The 18683-nt window shown below is 46.2% G+C and overlaps 1 protein-coding gene across 1 annotated transcript; it reads right to left on the minus strand.

The window, feature by feature from the left end:
* Positions 1 to 1521: 1521 nt before the first annotated feature.
* On the minus strand, positions 1522 to 17627 carry LOC145130196 (uncharacterized). Its single transcript, XM_079065034.1, has 11 exons — positions 17569 to 17627; positions 14465 to 14608; positions 14190 to 14276; positions 14116 to 14120; positions 14051 to 14055; positions 13815 to 13929; positions 13490 to 13747; positions 12231 to 13340; positions 1890 to 2059; positions 1771 to 1777; positions 1522 to 1700 (listed from the first exon to the last, which is right to left on the minus strand). Exons 1-11 carry the CDS (start codon positions 17625 to 17627, stop codon positions 1522 to 1524), a joined length of 2139 nt encoding a protein of 712 aa, XP_078921160.1.
* Positions 17628 to 18683: the final 1056 nt, after the last annotated feature.

Here is an 18683-nt window from a genome sequence, read left to right on the forward strand (position 1 = left end):
TAGAGGACCATGATCATATGAATAAAGGGGCTTTATGGAAATGTCCATAAATTTGGCTACAGGGCTCCGTTTTAGGCCTGCGACAAGTCAAATCGAAGCTTGGAGCAAGGAACCAGTCATGATAAGATGCCAAAGGGGACCGACCCATTTTTGAGTCTCAAAATTGCTTTATAATTGGTATTATAGACATTTTTGTGTTTTTTTCATAAATTTTCAATTTTGTTTTTGGGTTTGTATTTGGCCCAAGGCTCCTTAGAGGTCTGATTAAAATTTTGCTTGGTATTTAAGTGTTTTTTTATGTAATTCAGATAACCATTCATCAATTTTGAAGAATTTTTATTTTTTCCCAATATTCTGTGTTTTTTCAAGATTTTGAAACTCAAATCCCATGGTATTCGTAGAATCAAGGTGGTTTGGAAAAAATTGGAATGTGAATTATTTTAGAATCAAAAGTTTGATCTTTGCGCGTTTGTACGCTGCATCATATAGCCTGCAGAGACACTTTTCGCATCATGTATTTTGGTTGATATGACATTGTCTAAGCATGAGTCTTATGCAAACTATTATTATTATTATGTAACATCCCAATTTTCAAGACCAAAAATTTTGTTTTTAATTATGTAACTTATAAAACCATTTACTGAAAAACAACATCATCATCATTTCAATTCATCAAACCATATTCACATGTCTCAAAAACCATAACAGATCGTAGTAATAATGTCAGAGTACAAATCCCATGGATCCCAAAATGCGGAAATCATGTGTGTGCGATGCGCTGCTATCGTGCTGGCTCCTTCCCCTTCGACGAAGAGGTACCTGAAACCAAAACCGAAAACCGTAAGCACAAAGCTTAGTGAGTTCCCCCATCATAACACATACCACATAATGCTTGTCCCTCGGTATCTTTCAACCGGTATCTGTCTGGCATAACTGGGAGCTGGACTCCCCTTCGGTATCTTTCAACAGGTAACCGGGAACTAACCTCCCCTTCGGTATCTTTCAACCGGTAACCGAGAACTAACCTCCCATTCAGTATCTTTCAACCGGTAACCGGGAGCTAACCTCCCCTTTGGTATCTTTCAACCGGTAGCCGGGAGTTAACCTCCCCTTCGGTATCTTTCAACCGGTAACTGGGGACTATTTCACCCCTACCACTACCACATAACAACATATCAAAAACATACCGCTAGACATGCATGGGTTCTGACTAATGTTTTAAAACCCGGGTTTTTAGTTGACCCGGTGTGATGACCGGTTCAACCGGTTGAACCGCTGGGTCAACCCGGTTTATGGTTTTTTTCTATTTTTATATATTTTTACTTTCCTGCATACTACATAGACATATAATACCAATAATATGATGTCAACAAAGTTTAATCTAAACACAACAAACAACCACATAGAGTATTAATAACATTTTATAGATCAATCTAAACACAACAAACAACCACATAGAGTATAAATAACAAAAGAAAACATAGTTGTAGACAAATCCAAACACGTTACGACCAAACCAAATCATGGATCTTGAGAAATTGGAGTATTATAAGCATCGATCTTGCGGTCACTTAGTAACTGAAATTCACTATCAACTTCATCATCAACATGTTCACCTTGTGATTCAGAAGCCGGTTCATGCTCTTGCTCATCAAGCATATTTTCCAAATCATCATAATTAAGTTCTCCTTCCCACTCTTCTTCAACCACCCAAAATCATGTCTTATCAATAGTTTCATAGTCAACAGGATTGTAAGACCTCATATCAACCTTCAATCTACAAAAACATTCACAAAAATCTCAAATATAACTTGGTCATTTTATAGCATAAGATATCTTAGCAAGATACCATACCTATTTTGTAAACGCAAGTTGTAATGAACAAATACAAGATCATTTAGCCTTTGATATTCCAATCTATTCCTCTGTTTCGTGTGAATCCTTTCTAATAAACTCCAATTATATTCGCAACCGGAAGAAGATGGTGTTTGACTTAATATTCTAATAGTAAACTTTTGCAAAACCGGAATATCTCCGCCAAATAACTTCCACCACTCATCTACAAAAGATATAGTTAGCAAAAAAATATTAGAAAATACAATATTTTATATATAATAGTAACACATTAAATTTAAATCATACCTGGATGAGTAAGATTACGAGAAGCAACGACCTAGATGTAGCACCTGGTTCTTGGTATGTATTTTTATTTAACTATTTTTGCATTTTTGGCCTTGGACTCGGCGAGTTGAAGGACCAACTCGCCGAGTAGAAGCGGGATGAGGCGCAGGATTTAAGTGATGGACTCGTCGAGTCGGGTCCCGGACTCGACGAGTAGGCTCTGACTGGACAAAAACCGTAATCCGAGGGTTTGCACCCTATTTAAACAATGGTATGTCGGCCACAACGTCCCTTATGCTCCCAGAACACCTCTCATTGAAACCCTAGCCGTTATTGAAGCAATCTAAGCCTTGTTGGTGGATTTTGGTGCTTGTGGTCTTAAGAAGGAAGGAGAAAGGCTTGAGGAAGCAAGTAAAGACCAAGGGAACCCGAGTTTGTGCACCTTCTACAGTTCATTGAAGGTAAAAAAGCTGTAACCTTACTCTTTCATTTGTTAGATCCCTTTTTGGGGAGATTTAGGGCTTTTATAAGCCACTTTTGATGGCCAACCATGATTGCAAACATGGTTGGGGGTTAGAGCTTCTGAATCACGTCATTAAAGGAGTCACAAGGCAGTTGGGGACTGCTTTTGCACCCATGAAAGGCCCCATGCATCTTAAGAGCTTGTTTTATGTCTTTTTGAGCTCAAAGTCCCATGCAAGCACGTAAAGTTTGTAACTTTTCGTGCTAGATCGATTATAGAAGCTTGGATCTATCTTTTGATCAAAGGTTGTACATCAGAAATCAAGGATTTAGAGTGTGGACATGACTGACTCGGCGAGTTCGTTCTTGGGACTCGACGAGTCCGAGGCTTTGAGCCCCATATCTGTTGAGAGTCAAAGGAACCCAGTTGAGTGTTAGAAGGGTTGTAATCGGACAGGAAGAGTTACCCAATGTATTGGACGTGATTTTAGACCTGGAGTTCATGGGACTCGACGAGTGCTAGAACAGACTCGCCGAGTCCAAGGCAATCTTCTTAAGGATGAAGATGAACTCGACGAGTTGTTCATCAACTCGGCGAGTCAAGGATAGAACTTGTTCATCAGATGAAGGTGAACTCGACGAGTCGTTCATCAACTCGGCGAGTCGGATGAGTTTCATGCGATGTTCATGTGAGGGAGGAAGTCATCGAGTTGACGGCCCAACTCGACGAGTCGGGTCATGGATAAGGACGAGTAAAGGGTGAGGGACTCGGCGAGTTGACGGCCCAACTCGGCGAGTCGGGTCAACTTGAAGTTGATTTTGACTAGACTTGGGTTGACCCTGTTTAGGGTTGTACTTGCTGTGTGTTGACTTGAAGGTCGTCGTGTAGGGATCGAGGAGTCGAAGGGAGTCGACTTGTGCGCCGAGGATAATTCAAACATTGCATGACATTGAGGTGAGTTACCTTCCAGTAGCGGTGGGTCTAGGGCCACAATGCCGACCCACCAATAGGAGTTGGTGTAGATGATTGTCTTTGTGATAATTGTCTATGTTTGCTACTACCTGATATGTTTATGTGCTAGAATGATATGTTATATGTGATAGTGGTAGTAGGGGGAGATTAGTCCCCAAGTTCGGTCGTTAGGACCGACGGGTAGGTCGGGCACCCCAGAATTGCCTGACAGTATGTTCATGCTATGATATTATGTGGTAGTAGTAGGAGGTGAAATAGTCCTCGGATGTCGGGTGAAATAGACCGACGGGTAAGTCAAGCACCCCAGAATGGCTTGAACTGGGTAGTCAGGCACCCCAGAATTGCCTGGCAGTGTATGTGTGTTATATGGTAGTGGTAGGGGGTGAAATAGTCCCCGGTAGTCGGGTGAAATAGACCGACGGGTAAGTCAAGCACCCCAGAATGGCTTGACCTAGGTTCGTCAAGCACCCCGGAATGGCTTGACCTGGGTTCGTCAGGCAACCCAGAATTGTCTGACAGTATGTTATAGCATGGTGTGTGGTACGATAGGGGAACTCACTAAGCTTCGTGCTTACGGTTTACAGTTTTGGTTTCAGGTACCTCTTCAGCGAAGGGGAAAGATCTGGCGCGGTAGCGGCACATCATACACACACGCATTGATTTTCCGCACTTGAGATATTCTGGGATTGTACTCTGACATGTTGCTATTATATGTTTTGGGTTTTCAGACATGATACATTGATTCACAAAATGATATATTGTTACGCAGTTTTCTTATGAATGTTTTATAATCTGTTAATTAAAATGAAATTTTTTTTGGACTCGAAATTTGGGATGTTACAAGTTGGTATCAGAGCCCTGGTTTGAGGGATTCAGACACACCTTCGGGGTGTTTGAACTCAAATCAAGGGATTTAAAAGATTTTTACATGAAAAAAAAATGGTTTTCTAAAAGCTAAGTTAAAAGAGTTTGGATAAAGAACGAAGTGTGTGATGTGCGCGACCGGCCGAGCTCAAGTAAGTATTCCCCAAAGTACCCATACAAGTTTATATTATGTTTATCAGTTTCAGTGGAACAACATGTTAGAATAGGACTAAGGATCTAGGAATGATGCCTTATGTGCCTGCTTTATGTGCTTCAGCTTATGAGAATTGCATGTTAGTATTGAGTAGACAGTAATAGGATAGCCTGTTTAGGTTATGCCTGGTAGTATGAGCTCAACATTGTATGCTAGTAAAGTTTTCTGTTCTGAGGATAGGATTGCTTGAGATCGATCCCTTTGGTCTGAATGCTGCTTGCTTTGTGCTTTGTGGGACTTTTAGTGATGGGAGTTAGCTGTTAGGTGGACACGTTAAGTCACATGTGATAAGGGTTGGATAATCTTAGAGGATTGGATTTGTCCCTATTGCGCAGCTCTTGTTTGAGTCTAACCGTTGTAGGGACGAGTCTTTTACTCGAAGGATTATCTGAGCCTCGTTACATATGATGGTATTCAGGTAATGGCTAATTGGCATTACAAGGAGGCCTTCAGCAGCTGAGGACCGGTTTGGGTAGTGTCAGAGAGTTTCCCTAGGGTAAGCCTAGGATGAGAGTAGTAGAGATCAGTAACAGTAGTAGTGACTTGGTGGAGTCAAGGCGGTTCTTGAGGAAAGTACGGATAGATGTGAAAGGTAGTATGGGCTCGTACTACTGAAAGCAGAGGATCCGTACTTGAATCAAGAAAGGATGAGGCAAGACCAAGGAGCTCGTGATGGATGTGATCCCTCTAGATGTATCAGTAGCACTGACGGTTGTCATTATGTATTGCATAATGGTGGTACTACGTCCGAGGCCAGCAGTTGGCAGTTCAGGGGAGGGATCGGGTTCGGGCTCAGGTTCCGAACCAGCGGATGAGAGGCTACGCGAGTTTATCGCGTCCGAGATCACTAGAGGCATCCTTGATGCGACCCCAGTCATCTTTGGGTCGATCAAGGAAGGGATTGCCGAGCTGATGGAGGATCGCCTCCGGGCGTTCAGAAGCGACATGGCGACCAGCCAGTCGGGATCACGCACACTGTCCTTTAAGGGCTTCAGGGGCAGTGGTGCGCCGGATTTCCATGGGGCGAAGGACCCCATTGTGGCCAGACGGTGGATTGCAGACATTGAGTCTGCACAGTTGACCAGCTTCTGCCCTGAGGGGTCGAAGGTGAGATATGCAGCAGGATGCTCGAGAGATAGGGCCAGGGATTGGTGGGAGTCGGTTGGTGACTCTCTGGGAGCCCCGACGGTTGAGGCTATGACATGGCCGGACTTTGTGACTCGGTTCAAAGAGGAGTTTGCACCTGCAGTGGAGCTCCAACAGTTGGCGAGGGAGTTCTTAGATATGAGACAGACTACGGAGACTGTGGCGGAGATCACCGCCAAGTTTCGGGAGAGGGCGTTGCTAGTGGCCCAGTATGCGGGAGATGAGGATATGAGGAGGACCCGCTACCATGACATGCTGCGAGCCGACATTCGGGAGCATGTTAGTTTTTCAGCTTGCCCTACCCTAGATCCCATGATTGCCAGGGCAAGGGAAAGGGAGATTGATCTGGAGCACATCCGGAAGAGGAAGGTAGAGGAGGGGCAGGTGACTGGGGCTTCGGGGAAGAAGCCCAAGGGACCAGACGGTAGGCCGAAAGGCCAGCCAGGACAGGGCCGCTGCAGGAAGTGCGGCAGGCAGCACGAGGGAGCATGTAGGTTGGGATTGTCGGGCTGCTACAAGTGCGGCAAGACGGGACACTTCAGCAGGGATTGTACTGCCCCTACACCCACTATTCATACATCTGAGTTGCTATGTTTCCACTGCAACCAGAGGGGCCACAAGAAGGCCAGTTGCCCCCAGTTGTCAGTAGCAGCGCCAGTGAAGGCGCCAGCTCCAGCTACCCTGCGAATTACTAATGGCCGGCAGGGCAAGGCGGAGGCTCCAGTGGTGAGGAGTCGGGCTTTTCAGTTGACTACTGAGGAGGCACGCGCCGCACCCGATGTAGTGACGGCTATGATTCTTTCCCTCTGATTTATTTATATGATGTTTATGATATTGATATGTTCTCTGTTTAGGATCGTTCCATGTGAACGGTATCCAAGTTCAGGTGTTGTTTGATTCGGGTGCTACCCGATCGTTTGTTTCTCTTGCACTCAGCAAGAGATTTCTCGAGTCTTCAGGCATGTTGGATTGCCCTCTAGAGGTAGAGATTGTCGATGATCGATCGGTGCGAGCATCAGCGGTATTCCAAGATTGTGTGCTGAGATTATTCGAGGAGCGTTACCTGGTAGACTTGGTTCCCATACATTTGCGGGGGAACAAGGTTATTATCGGCATGGATTGGCTAAGCCCCAATGGGGCGGTGATCGACTGCGCGCAACAGTTGGTGCGGATCAGGACCCCAAGTTGGGGAGAACTGGTGATTCAGGGCGAGAGGCCACGGCATGGACCCACATTGTGTTCAGCAGCGAGAGCGAGGCGCTATCTTCAGCAGGGTTGCGCCGGGTATGTCGCCTATGTTATGGACACCCGAGAGGCGGGTAAGACGTCAGTGAGCGATGTTCCAGTGGTACAAGACTACGCAGATGTGTTCCCGGAGGAGCTTCCTGGGATTCCCCCGGAGCGTCAGGTGGAGTTCAGGATCGATTTGGTTCCTGGTGCGGCCCCGATTGCAAAGGCGTCGTATCGGTTGACTCCTCCAGAGATGCAGGAGTTGTCTACGCAGCTGCAGGAGCTGCTAGACAAGGGATTTATCAGGCCGAGTAGTTCGCCTTGGGGAGCCCCGATCCTGTTTGTCAAGAAGAAGGATGGGTCGCACCGTATGTGTATAGACTACCGGGAGCTGAATAAGGTGATGGTGAAGAACCGTTACCCACTCCCGAGGATTGACGACCTCTTTGACCAGCTGCAGGGAGCATCTTGGTTTTCCAAGATTGATTTGCGCTCAGGTTACCATCAGATGAGGGTCAGAGAGGAGGATGTGCAGAAGACAACGTTTCGGACTCGCTACGGTCATTACGAGTTCGTGGTGATGCCCTTCGGGCTCACCAATGCTCCTGCCGCGTTCATGGATCTCATGAACCGCGTATGTAGACCGATGCTGGATCGGTCAGTGATAGTATTTATCGACGACATCTTGGTCTATTCCAAGGCGCAGGAGCAGCATGAGGAGCATCTGCGAGTAGTTTTGGATACTCTGAGGAGGGAGAGCTTGTACGCCAAGTTCTCCAAGTGTGAGTTCTGGTTGCGCGAGGTGCAGTTTCTTGGGCACCTTGTCAATCAGAACGGGATTCTGGTCGACCCGGCCAAGGTAGAGGCCATGATGAGATGGGAGGTTCCGAAGTCTCCATCTGAGATTCGGAGTTTCCTGGGATTAGCCGGCTACTATCGGAGATTCATCCAGGATTTCTCCAAGATAGTCGTGCCCTTGACTCGGCTTACGAAGAAGGTCGTAGTCTTCCGTTGGGGGCCTGAGCAGCAGGCCGCTTTCGAGACCCTGAGGCAGAGATTGTGTGAGGCGCCGATCTTGGCCCTGCCAGAGGGCGTAGAGGATTTTGTGGTATACTGCGACGCGTCTATTTCGGGTTTAGGCGCGGTTTTGATGCAGAGAGGGCACGTTATTGCCTACACTTCGAGGCAGCTGAAGCCTCACGAGGCGAATTACCCGACGCATGATTTGGAGCTGGGGGCTGTTGTATTCGCCCTCAAGATTTGGCGTCATTACCTCTATGGGGTTCGTTGTACCATTTACACGGACCACAAGAGCCTGAGGTATCTCATGGATCAGCCGAATCTGAACATGAGGCAGCGTCAGTGGTTAGACGTGGTAAAGGATTATGACTGCGAAATCCTCTACCACCCGGGGAAGGCCAACGTGGTGGCCGATGCGCTTAGCCGTAAGGCGGCGTCGATCAGAGATATCTGCATGCGGATGACAGTAGTGACCTCGTTATTGGAGCAGATCCGAGAGGCCCAGTAGGAGGCTATGAAGAAGGAACATCGGAAGAGTGAGCATATAGTGGGTCAGGTTTCCCCCTTCGACTATGACAGCAGGGGATTATTGACATTACACCGCAGGGTGTGGGTTCCATACCTCTGAGGCGTGCGCCAGGTTCTGATGGAGGAGGCGCACAAATCTCGATTCTCCATTCATCCCGGAGCGACGAAGATGTACAGGGATCTTCGTCTTGATTACTGGTGGCCCTGCATGAAGCGGGATGTAGCATGGTATGTGGAGCGGTGCTTGACCTGCAGGAAGGTCAAGGCCGAGCACCAGAGGCCACACGGCAAGATGCAACCATTGGATATCCCGCTGTGGAAATGGGAGGATATTACGATGGATTTCATCACCAAGCTTCCCAGGACCGCGCGGGGGGTGGATTCGATTTTGGTCATCGTCGATCGATTGACCAAGAGCGCTCATTTTATTCCGATTCAGGAGAGCATCTCGGCCGAGAAGCTGGCCGACATTTATATCAGAGAGGTGGTGGCGCGACACGGGGTGCCAGTGTCGGTAATTTCGGACAGAGACGTTCGGTTTACTTCCAGGTTTTGGAAGAAGTTTCACGACGAGCTGGGTACTCGTCTGCATTTTAGCACCGCCTTTCACCCGCAGACAGATGGTCAGAGCGAGCGGACCATCCAGACGCTAGAGGATATGCTGCGGGCATGTGTTTTAGACTTCGGAGGTAGCTGGGATACCTACCTTCCGTTGGCGGAGTTCTCGTATAATAATAGCTATCATGCGAGTATTGACCGTCCTCCCTTCGAGATGTTATACGGGAGGAAGTGCAGAACCCCGATATATTGGGGTGAGGTGGGCCAGAGGGTCATGGGGAGCACCGAAGTGGTGCTCAAGACGACAGAGAGGATTCAGCAGGTTCGGAGCAGACTTCAGACTGCTCAGAGTCGGCAGAAAAGTTATGCCGACAAGCGCCGATCGGACCTGGAGTTTCAGGTCGGGGATATGGTTCTCCTGAAGGTGTCGCCATGGAAGGGCGTCATCCGATTCAGGAAACGGGGCAAGTTGGGTCCCAGGTATATTGGACCCTTCAGGGTGATAGCCCGGGTGGGCAAGGTGGCATATAGGTTGGATTTGCCAGCCGAACTCAGCCAGATCCACAACACTTTCCATGTCTCTCAGCTGCGGAAGTGCCTGGTGGACGACTCAACAGTGGTACCCTTAGAGGACATTCAGGTCGATGACAGCCTGAATTATATTGAGCGGCCAGTGGCGATCCTCGACCGGAAATCGAAGGATCTAAGGAACAAGAGGGTGGAGCTCGTGAAGGTCCAGTGGCAGCACCGGAAGGGCTCGGAATGGACTTGGGAGCCGGTGGATGAGATGATGGAGCATTACCCAGAGCTGTTCCAGGATCGAGCAGCAGACTTCGAGGACGAAGTCTGAAATAAGTGGGGGAGATTTGTAGCACCTGGTTCTTGGTGTGTATTTTTATTTAAGTATTTTTTTCATTTTTGCCCTTGGACTCGGCGAGTTGAAGGACCAACTCGCCGAGTAGAAGCGGGATGAGGCGCGGGATTTAAGTGATGGACTCGTCGAGTCGGGTCCCAGACTCGACGAGTAGACTCTGACTGGACAAAAACCGTAATTCGAGGGTTTGCACCCTATTTAAACAATGTTATGTCGGCCACAACGTCCCTTATACTCCCAGAACACCTCTCATTGAAACCCTAGCCGTTATTGAAGCAATCTAAGCCTTGTTGGTGGATTTTGGTGCTTGTGGTCTTAAGAAGGAAGGAGAAAGGCTTGAGGAAGCAAGTAAAGACCAAGGGAACCCGAGTTTGTGCACCTTCTACAGTTCATTGAAGGTAAAAAGCTGTAACCTTGCTCTTTCATTTGTTAGATCCCTTTTTGGGGAGATTTAGGGCTTTTATAAGCCACTTTTGATGGCCAACCATAATTACAAACATGGTTGGGGGTTAGAGCTTCTGAATCACGTCATTAAAGGAGTCACAAGGCAGTTGGGGACTACTTTTGCACCCATGAAAGGCCCCATGCATCTTAAGAGCTTGTTTTATGTCTTTTTGAGCTCAAAGTCCCATGCAAGCACGTAAAGTTTGTAACTTTACGTGCTAGATCGATTATAGAAGCTTGGATCTATCTTTTGATCAAAGGTTGTACATCAGAAATCAAGGATTTAGAGTGTGGACATGACTGACTCGGCGAGTCCGTTCTTGGGACTCGACGAGTCCGAGGCTTTGAGCCCCATATTTGTTGAGAGTCAAAGGAACCCAGTTGAGTGTTAGAAGGGTTGTAATCAGACAGGAAGAGTTACCCAATGTATTGGACGTGATTTTAGACCTAGAGTTCATGGGACTCGACGAGTGCTAGAACAGACTCGGTGAGTCCAAGGCAATCTTCTTAAGGATGAAGATGAACTCGACGAGTTGTTCATCAACTCGGCGAGTCGAGGACAGAACTTGTTCATCAGATGAAGGTGAACTCGACGAGTTGTTCATCAACTCGGCGAGTCGGATGACTTTCATGCGATGTTCATGTGAGGGAGGAACTCGTCGAGTTGACGGCCCAACTCGACGAGTCGGGTCATGGATAAGGACGAGTAAAGGGTGAGGGACTCGGCGAGTTGACGGCCCAACTCGGCGAGTCGGGTCAACTTGAAGTTGATTTTGACTAGACTTGGACTGACCCTGTTTAGGGTTGTACTTGCTATGTGTTGACTTGAAGGTCGTCGTTTAGGGATCGAGGAGTCGAAGGGAGTCGACTTGTGCGCCGAGGATAATTCAAACATTGCACGACATTGAGGTGAGTTACCTTCCAGTAGCGGTGGGTCTACGGCCACAATGCCGGCCCACCAGTAGGAGTTGGTGTAGATGATTGTCTTTGTGATAATTGTCTATGTTTGCTATGTTTGCTACTACCTGATATGTTTATGTGCTAGAATGATATGTTATATGTGATAGTGGTAGTAGGGGGAGATTAGTCCCCAAGTTCGGTCGTTAGGACCGACGGGTAGGTCGGGCACCCCAGAATTGCCTGACAGTATGTTCATGCTATGATATTATGTGGTAGTAGTAGGAGGTGAAATAGTCCTCGGATGTCGGGTGAAATAGACCGACGGGTAAGTCAAGCACCCCAGAATGGCTTGACCTGGGTAGTCAGGCACCCCAGAATTGCCTGGCAGTGTATGTGTGTTATATGGTAGTGGTAGGGGGTGAAATAGTCCCCGATAGTCAGGTGAAATAGACCGACGGGTAAGCCAAACACCCCAGAATGGCATGACCTGGGTTCGTCAAGCACCCCAGAATGGCTTGACCTGGGTAGTCAGGCACCCCAGAATTGCCCGACAGTATGTTATAGCATGGTGTGTGGTACGATGGGGGAACTCACTAAGCTTCGTGCTTACGGTTTACAGTTTTAGTTTCAGGTACCTCTTCAGCGAAGGGGAAAGAGCTGGCGCGGTAGCGGCACATCATACACACACGCATTGATTTTCCGCACTTGAGATATTCTGGGATTGTACTCTGACATGTTGCTATTATATGTTTTGGGTTTTCAGACATGATACATTGATTCACAAAATGATATATTGTTACGCAGTTTTCTTATGAATGTTTTATAATCTGTTAATTAAAATGAAATTTTTTTTGGACTCGAAATTTGGGATGTTACACTAGATCTACCAAAGGTACCTTCAACATCACGAAACCTGCCTAAATTCAATGTAATATTTAAAACGTCATCACCTTTAAAAGTCTTTTCAAACATTTCAAGAACGCCTTGAAACACCTCATTCTTCTTACAAAGATTTGCATGATCATATTGAAAAACGGGATTCAACCAATAAGCCGCACAATAAATACTTTTTCTTAACATCCTATCCCAACGACTATCAATTATGTTAGTGTAAGGCCTATATAATTCCTTCTTCTTATTAAACAATTCCTTAATCCCTCTTCTTGCCCGACGCATTCCCTTGTAAACATAACCAATTGCAGGTTTTTCATCCGAATCACACAACCATAAAAGCTTTAACAAAGGAGTAATTACTTTCACTGTAATCAAACAATTCTTCCAAAAGATTTCATTCAAGACAATCTGTTTACATTCAACCGCATTTCCCACTTTCAACATCTTCTTAAACTCATTAGATATGACCATTGCTTGTAAATCTTCTTTATGGTCATACAAACTTTGCAATGCAATGAACACGGTACCAAACCGAGTAGCACCTGGACGGATAATTTCTTTCCAACCGAGTCTTTTTCTTAACCAATTCAAGGGCCACTTATGATTATAAACAAAAACAGTAACCCTCGATGCAAGATTGATCAAGCTTTTCACATCATCCAATTCTGAAAGATCCTTTAATACATGATTAAGACAATGCGCTGCACATGGATACCAAGTAATAGAAGGATATCTTTCACATAACTTAGTACCAACAAGCTTGTAATTAGCAGCATTATCAGTTACCATTTGCACCACATTTTTTTCTCCTACCAATTCAACAATCTCAGCAAACAAATTACACAAATTTGTAGCATTGCTCTCTATATCAGATGCATCAACAAATTTAAGAAATGATATCCCTTTCGGACAATAAACCAAGAAATTAATCAAATGTCGTTGTGAAACATCCCTCCACCCATCACTCATAATTGTGCAACCAGTATCAACCCATTGACTTCTTAACGAATCAATTATCAATGAAACTGAGTTTTTTGCATCTGTCAATAAATTAACCCCCAGAGCATGATAATTAGGTGCTTTGTACCCATAACCAATACTTGCTATTTTATCTACCATAATTTGAAAAAAGGAGAGTTGCAAGCATTCATAGGTATACATGCATCATAAAACCACATAGCAATAGTTAAATCCGCATCATGTATTTTTGCCTTACTTTGCATTGCAGATTTGATAGTGGGTTGGGAAGGATCATTTATACCTTTCGTAAAAAATGGATGCAAGTTTGAAGTAGATTTCCTTTTTCCCTTTTTCACAGTTGACATTTCTGCTTCCTCCATCTCTTCATCATCATCCAAGATAGTAACACTAGTGGTACGTTTTTCTTTTTCTTTTTGGGCAGCCTCTTTCAATTTCCCTTGCATAGTAAACTGCACTTCTGGACTAACTTTTGGGCATGCTACTACCTCACCTTTAATACCAGCAAGATGTTTCTTAACCCTGTTTATTCCACCACCACCTATAACTTTTTGACAAAAATTACATATCCATGCCTTTTCCCCCTTCTCATCAACGACTTGAGTAACATGTTCCCATGCTATATCCGTCTTTGTTCGTACGTACATTTGATTGAACCGAAGAATGGGATTGAGCTTGAGATTGTGCTTGCAATGGTTCTTCTTCCCTTGATTCCATATTTAACTGCATTGAAAAGTAATGTTATAATCAATAAACATATGTCAATTGGATCCTAATTACATAATCTACACAATCAAAACCTTGAAACAATGATCAATTAACAATAAATGAGCTATAAACTAACCAAATCTGTCACAATCAAAACCTTGAAACAATGATCAATTAACAATAAATGAACTGTAAACTAACCAAATCTATCACATGTTTCAAAAGAAAACAGGTTTCATAAGAAAAGCTAATCAGAAGCTATAGAAGAAAAGAACCTGATTTCACAGTCAATTGGAGAAGAAAAGAAAATTGGAGAAGAAAAGAAAACAAATCTATCACCTGATTTCACAGTCAAAAGAAAACTGATTTCATAATAACAGCTAATCAAAATTGGATGATTGGACGGATTGGAGTAAGTGGATTAGTAATAGAGGGGGAATTGGGAATTCGATGGAGAAGGAATAGGAACATCGGTTCGCTGTTTTGCAGGAAAAAAAGAAACAGGAAAAGTCGTTGTTTTGCAGGGAAAAGAAGAAACAGGAAAACTCACCTGGAGAAGAGAAGAGTCGAGTTTCTTTCTTCAGCTCGCTGCTGATGTAGCTGTTGATGTCGCTGCTTTCTTTCTTCTTCAGCTCGTTGCTTTCGTTTCCCAGAGAAGAGAAGAGCCGACTTTGTTTTGCCTGGAGCGATCTCACTTAATTATCCAAGCCCTAATAAACAGGCCAATCCGGTTTTTACCGGTTCAAAATACCCGGTTCAACGGCGGTTCAAGTTCAACCCGGCCGGTTCGATCCGGTCGGTATTTTTACAAAAACCTGTTCTAATTTGACCCGTTTTCTATTTGGGTCACGGTCCAACCGGTTGAACCGGTCGGGACGACCCGGGTTTTAAAACATTGGTTCTGACGACCCCTTCGGTATCTTTCAACCGGTAACCGGGACTAATCCCCCTACTACCACTATCACATATATCACAACATGCTAATCGCATAAAACATATCAGGTAGTAGCAAACCTATATAATTATCACAAAGACAATCATCTATCAACCAACTCCTACTAGTGGGCCGACATTGTGGCCGTAGACCCACTTCTACCGGAAGGTAACTCACCTCAATGTCGTGAAGTGTCTGAACTGTTCTCGTTGCCGGGATCAACTCCTCTCAATCCCTACATGTAACAACCTTCCTTAATTTACCATTACATACCCTTAACCCTTACAAGGGTTACTCAAGTCCAAGTCAAAGTCAAGGTCAAGACCTTGGTCAAAGTCAACTTTGGTCAAAGTCAACATCTGGTTGGCTAGACTCGCTGAGTTGGTCCACCAACTCGTCGAGTTCCCACGTCCCCAAAATGCTACAACCCCGTCCCTACTCGTCGAGTCTAGCAAAAGCTCGGCGAGTTCTCCTTCAATAAAACATCGGTACCTTCTTTAACTGACTCGCCGAGTTCATCCTTGAACTCGTCGAGTTCATCTTCATCCGTAAGAAGGTGTTTAGTCTATGACTCGCCGAGTTCTCCTTGAACTCGTCGAGTCCGTCTTCATGTGGTTGGGACATTGCCCTGAACTCGTCGAGTTCCTCCTTGAACTCGCCGAGTCCTTCGATCTTCAAGTCCATAACAAACCCCAACAGGCTGAGTTTTCCTTCAACCCAACCAAAGACCATCTCCAGAAGGCGTTTGGGGGAAACTGCGACCCGACTCGCCGAGTCCCTTTTTGTCCAAAACTATACAGTCAATTTTAATCGGTCTTAATGCATCCAAACCATAGTTCTGACCTCCTAGGGTCCATATTATACGTAAAGTTCCAATCTTGACGTCCATGCATGAGGTATTTGGCCTAAATGGCTCTAGAATGAAGTCTACAAGATGCATGGGGTGCTTATGGCAATAAAGTTGGCACCTTTATGCCATAATAACCCCCAATGGTTCCAGATCTGAAGCTATACCCTCAATGAACCACAAAATTCCGAGTATGGCACCTCTAAGGCTTAGAAAAGGTAGAAATGAACCCTAACTAGAGATCTAAGAGATAAATTGTCAAGGTTTCAACTTTATACCTCAAGTGAGCTGGAAATGGGGCACAACCTCTGGATCTACTAGCTTTGACTTGAACTTCCAAGCTCCTTCTTCCTTCTCAAGCTTCACAATCACCACAAGCACACAAAAATGGCTCAAGAACACTCAAACAAGGTTAAGGTTTTGATTTATGGTTTCTCTGAGTTGGGAGGGACGATGGAGGCTGGGTTGAGACAAGATAAGTTGTTTAAATAGGGTGCAAACCCTAAATATTAGGGTTTTTTCCAGACATCCCTACTCGTCGAGTCGGTCTCCCGACTCGTCGAGTAGGTCACTTATCCTCCCGATCAAAAGTCGAGTCTAGTCGACGAGTTGGGCCTTCAACTCGCCGAGTCCCAGTGCAAAACATGAAATTACTTGAATTTAAATATGTACCAGGAACCGGGCATTACAAATCTCCCCCACTTATTCTAGACTTTGTCCTCGAAGTCTGCTACTGCATCTGGAAAAAGCTCGGGGTAGTGCTCCCGCATCTCGTCCTCCGACTCCCAAGTCCATTCCGAGCCCTTGCGGTGCTGCCATTGCACCTTCACCAACTCCACCCTCTTGTTCCTCAGATCCTTCGACTTCCTGTCGAGGATAGCTACTGGTCGCTCAATGTAGTTCAGGCTGTCATCCACCTGAATATCCTCCAAAGGTACCACTGTAGAGTCGTCTACCAGACACTTCCGCAGCTGGGAGACGTGAAAGGTACTATGAATCTGGCTAAGTTCGGCTGGCAGATCCAACCTATACGCGGGTTGAAACTCTAAAAGGGACAATATACCTGGGGCCCAACTTGCCCCGCTTCCTGAACCGGATGACACCTTTCCAAGGTGACACCTTCAGGAGGACCATATCCCCGACCTGGAATTCCAGGTCCGAACGACGCTTGTCGGCATAAATTTTATGCCGACTCTGAGCAGTCTGAAGCCTGCTTCTGACCTGCTGGATCCTCTCCGTAGTCTTGAGTACCACTTCGGTACTCCCCATGACTCTCTGACCAACCTCACCCCAGCAAATCGGGGTCCTGCATTTCCTCCCGTATAACATCTCGAAGGGAGGACGATCGATACTCGCGTGGTAGCTGTTGTTGTAAGAGAACTCAGCTAATGGAAGATAGGTATCCCAGCTACCACCGAAGTCTAAAACGCATGCCCGTAGCATATCCTCCATAGTCTGGATGGTCCGCTCACTCTGACCATCCGTCTACGGGTGAAAACCGGTGCTAAAGTGCAGACGAGTACCAAACTCGTCGTGGAATTTCTTCTAGAATCTGGAAGTGAACCGCACATCTCTGTCAGAAATCACGGAGACTGGCACTCCGTGTCGAGCTACAACCTCTCGGATGTAGATATCGGCCAGCTTCTCGGCCGAGATGCTCTCCTGGATCGGTATGAAATGGGCACTCTTGATCAACCGATCCATGATGACCCAAATCGAATCTACTCCCCGCGCAGTCCTGGGAAGCTTGGTGATGAAATCCATGGTAATATCTTCCCATTTCCACATGGGGATGTCCAACGGCTGCGTCTTGCCGTGAGGCCTCTGGTGTTCAGCCTTGACCTTCCTGTAGGTCAGGCACCTCTCGACGTACCAGGCTATATCCTGCTTCATGCAAGACCACCAGTAATCATGACGAAGATCTCTGTACATCTTCGTCGCCCCGGGATGAATCGAAAATCGGGATTTGTGCGCATCCTCCATCAAAACCTGGCGCACCCCTCCATGATATGGAACCCACACCCTACGATGTAGTTTCAACAACCCACGACTATCATAGTCGAAGGAGGAAACCTGCCCTACAATATGCTCGCTCTTCCGATGTTCCTCCTTCATAGCCTCCTGCTGGGCCTCCCGGATCTGCTCCAGAAGCGGAGTCACCACTGTCATCCGCAAGCAAACGTCTCTGATCGGGACAGACTTGCGTCTAAGAGCATCGACCACCACATTGGCCTTCCCCGGGTGGTAGAGGATCTCACAATCGTAATCCTTCACCACATCTAGCCACCGACGCTGCCTCATGTTCAGATTCGGCTGATCCATGAGGTACCTCAGACTCTTGTGATTCGTGTAAATGGTACAACGGACCCCATAGAGGTAATGTCGTCATATCTTGAGGGCGAAGACAACCGCCCCCAACTCCAAATTGTACATCGGGTAGTTCGCCTCGTGAGGCTTCAGCTGCCTCGAAGCGTAAGCGATAACATGCCCTCTCTGCATCAATACTGCGCCCAAACCTGAAATGGACGCATCACAGTATACTTCAAAATCCTCCACGCCCTCTGGCAGGGTGAGAATCGGCGCCTCGCATAATCTCTGTCTCAAGGTCTCAAATATTGCCTGCTGCTCAGGCCCCCAGCGAAAAACAACGGCTTTCTTCGTCAGCCGGGTCAGGGGTATGACTATCTTGGAGAAGTCCTGAATGAATCTCCGGTAATAGCCTACTAATCCCAGGAAACTCTGAATCTCAGATGGAGACTTCGGAACCTCCCATCTCATCACGGCCTCCACTTTCTCCGGGTCAACCAAAATACTATTATGGTTGACAAGGTGCCCAAGGAACTGCACCTCGCGCAACTAGAACTCACACTTGGAGAACTTGACGTACAAGCTCTCCCTCCGCAAGGTATCCAGAACCTCCCGCAAGTGCTCCTAGTGCTGCTCCTGCGTCTTGGAATAAACCAAGATGTCATCAATGAAAACTATTAC

This window comes from Lactuca virosa, chromosome 8 (genome assembly GCF_052849685.1).
Source record: "Lactuca virosa cultivar CGN04683 chromosome 8, Lactuca_virosa_CGN04683_v6, whole genome shotgun sequence".
In the NCBI taxonomy this organism is placed as follows: domain Eukaryota; kingdom Viridiplantae; phylum Streptophyta; class Magnoliopsida; order Asterales; family Asteraceae; genus Lactuca; species Lactuca virosa.

Coding starts and splice junctions, on each gene's coding strand:
- LOC145130196 (XM_079065034.1), bottom strand. CDS start 17,627: ATGTACAGAGATCTTCGTCATGATTACTGGTGGTCTTGCATGAAGCAG. Junction 14,277..14,464: donor TCGACTCTTCTCTTCTCCAG/GTGAGTTTTCCT, acceptor TTATGAAATCAG/TTTTCTTTTGACTGTGAAAT. Junction 13,341..13,489: donor GCATCCATTTTTTACGAAAG/GTATAAATGATC, acceptor AAATTATGGTAG/ATAAAATAGCAAGTATTGGT.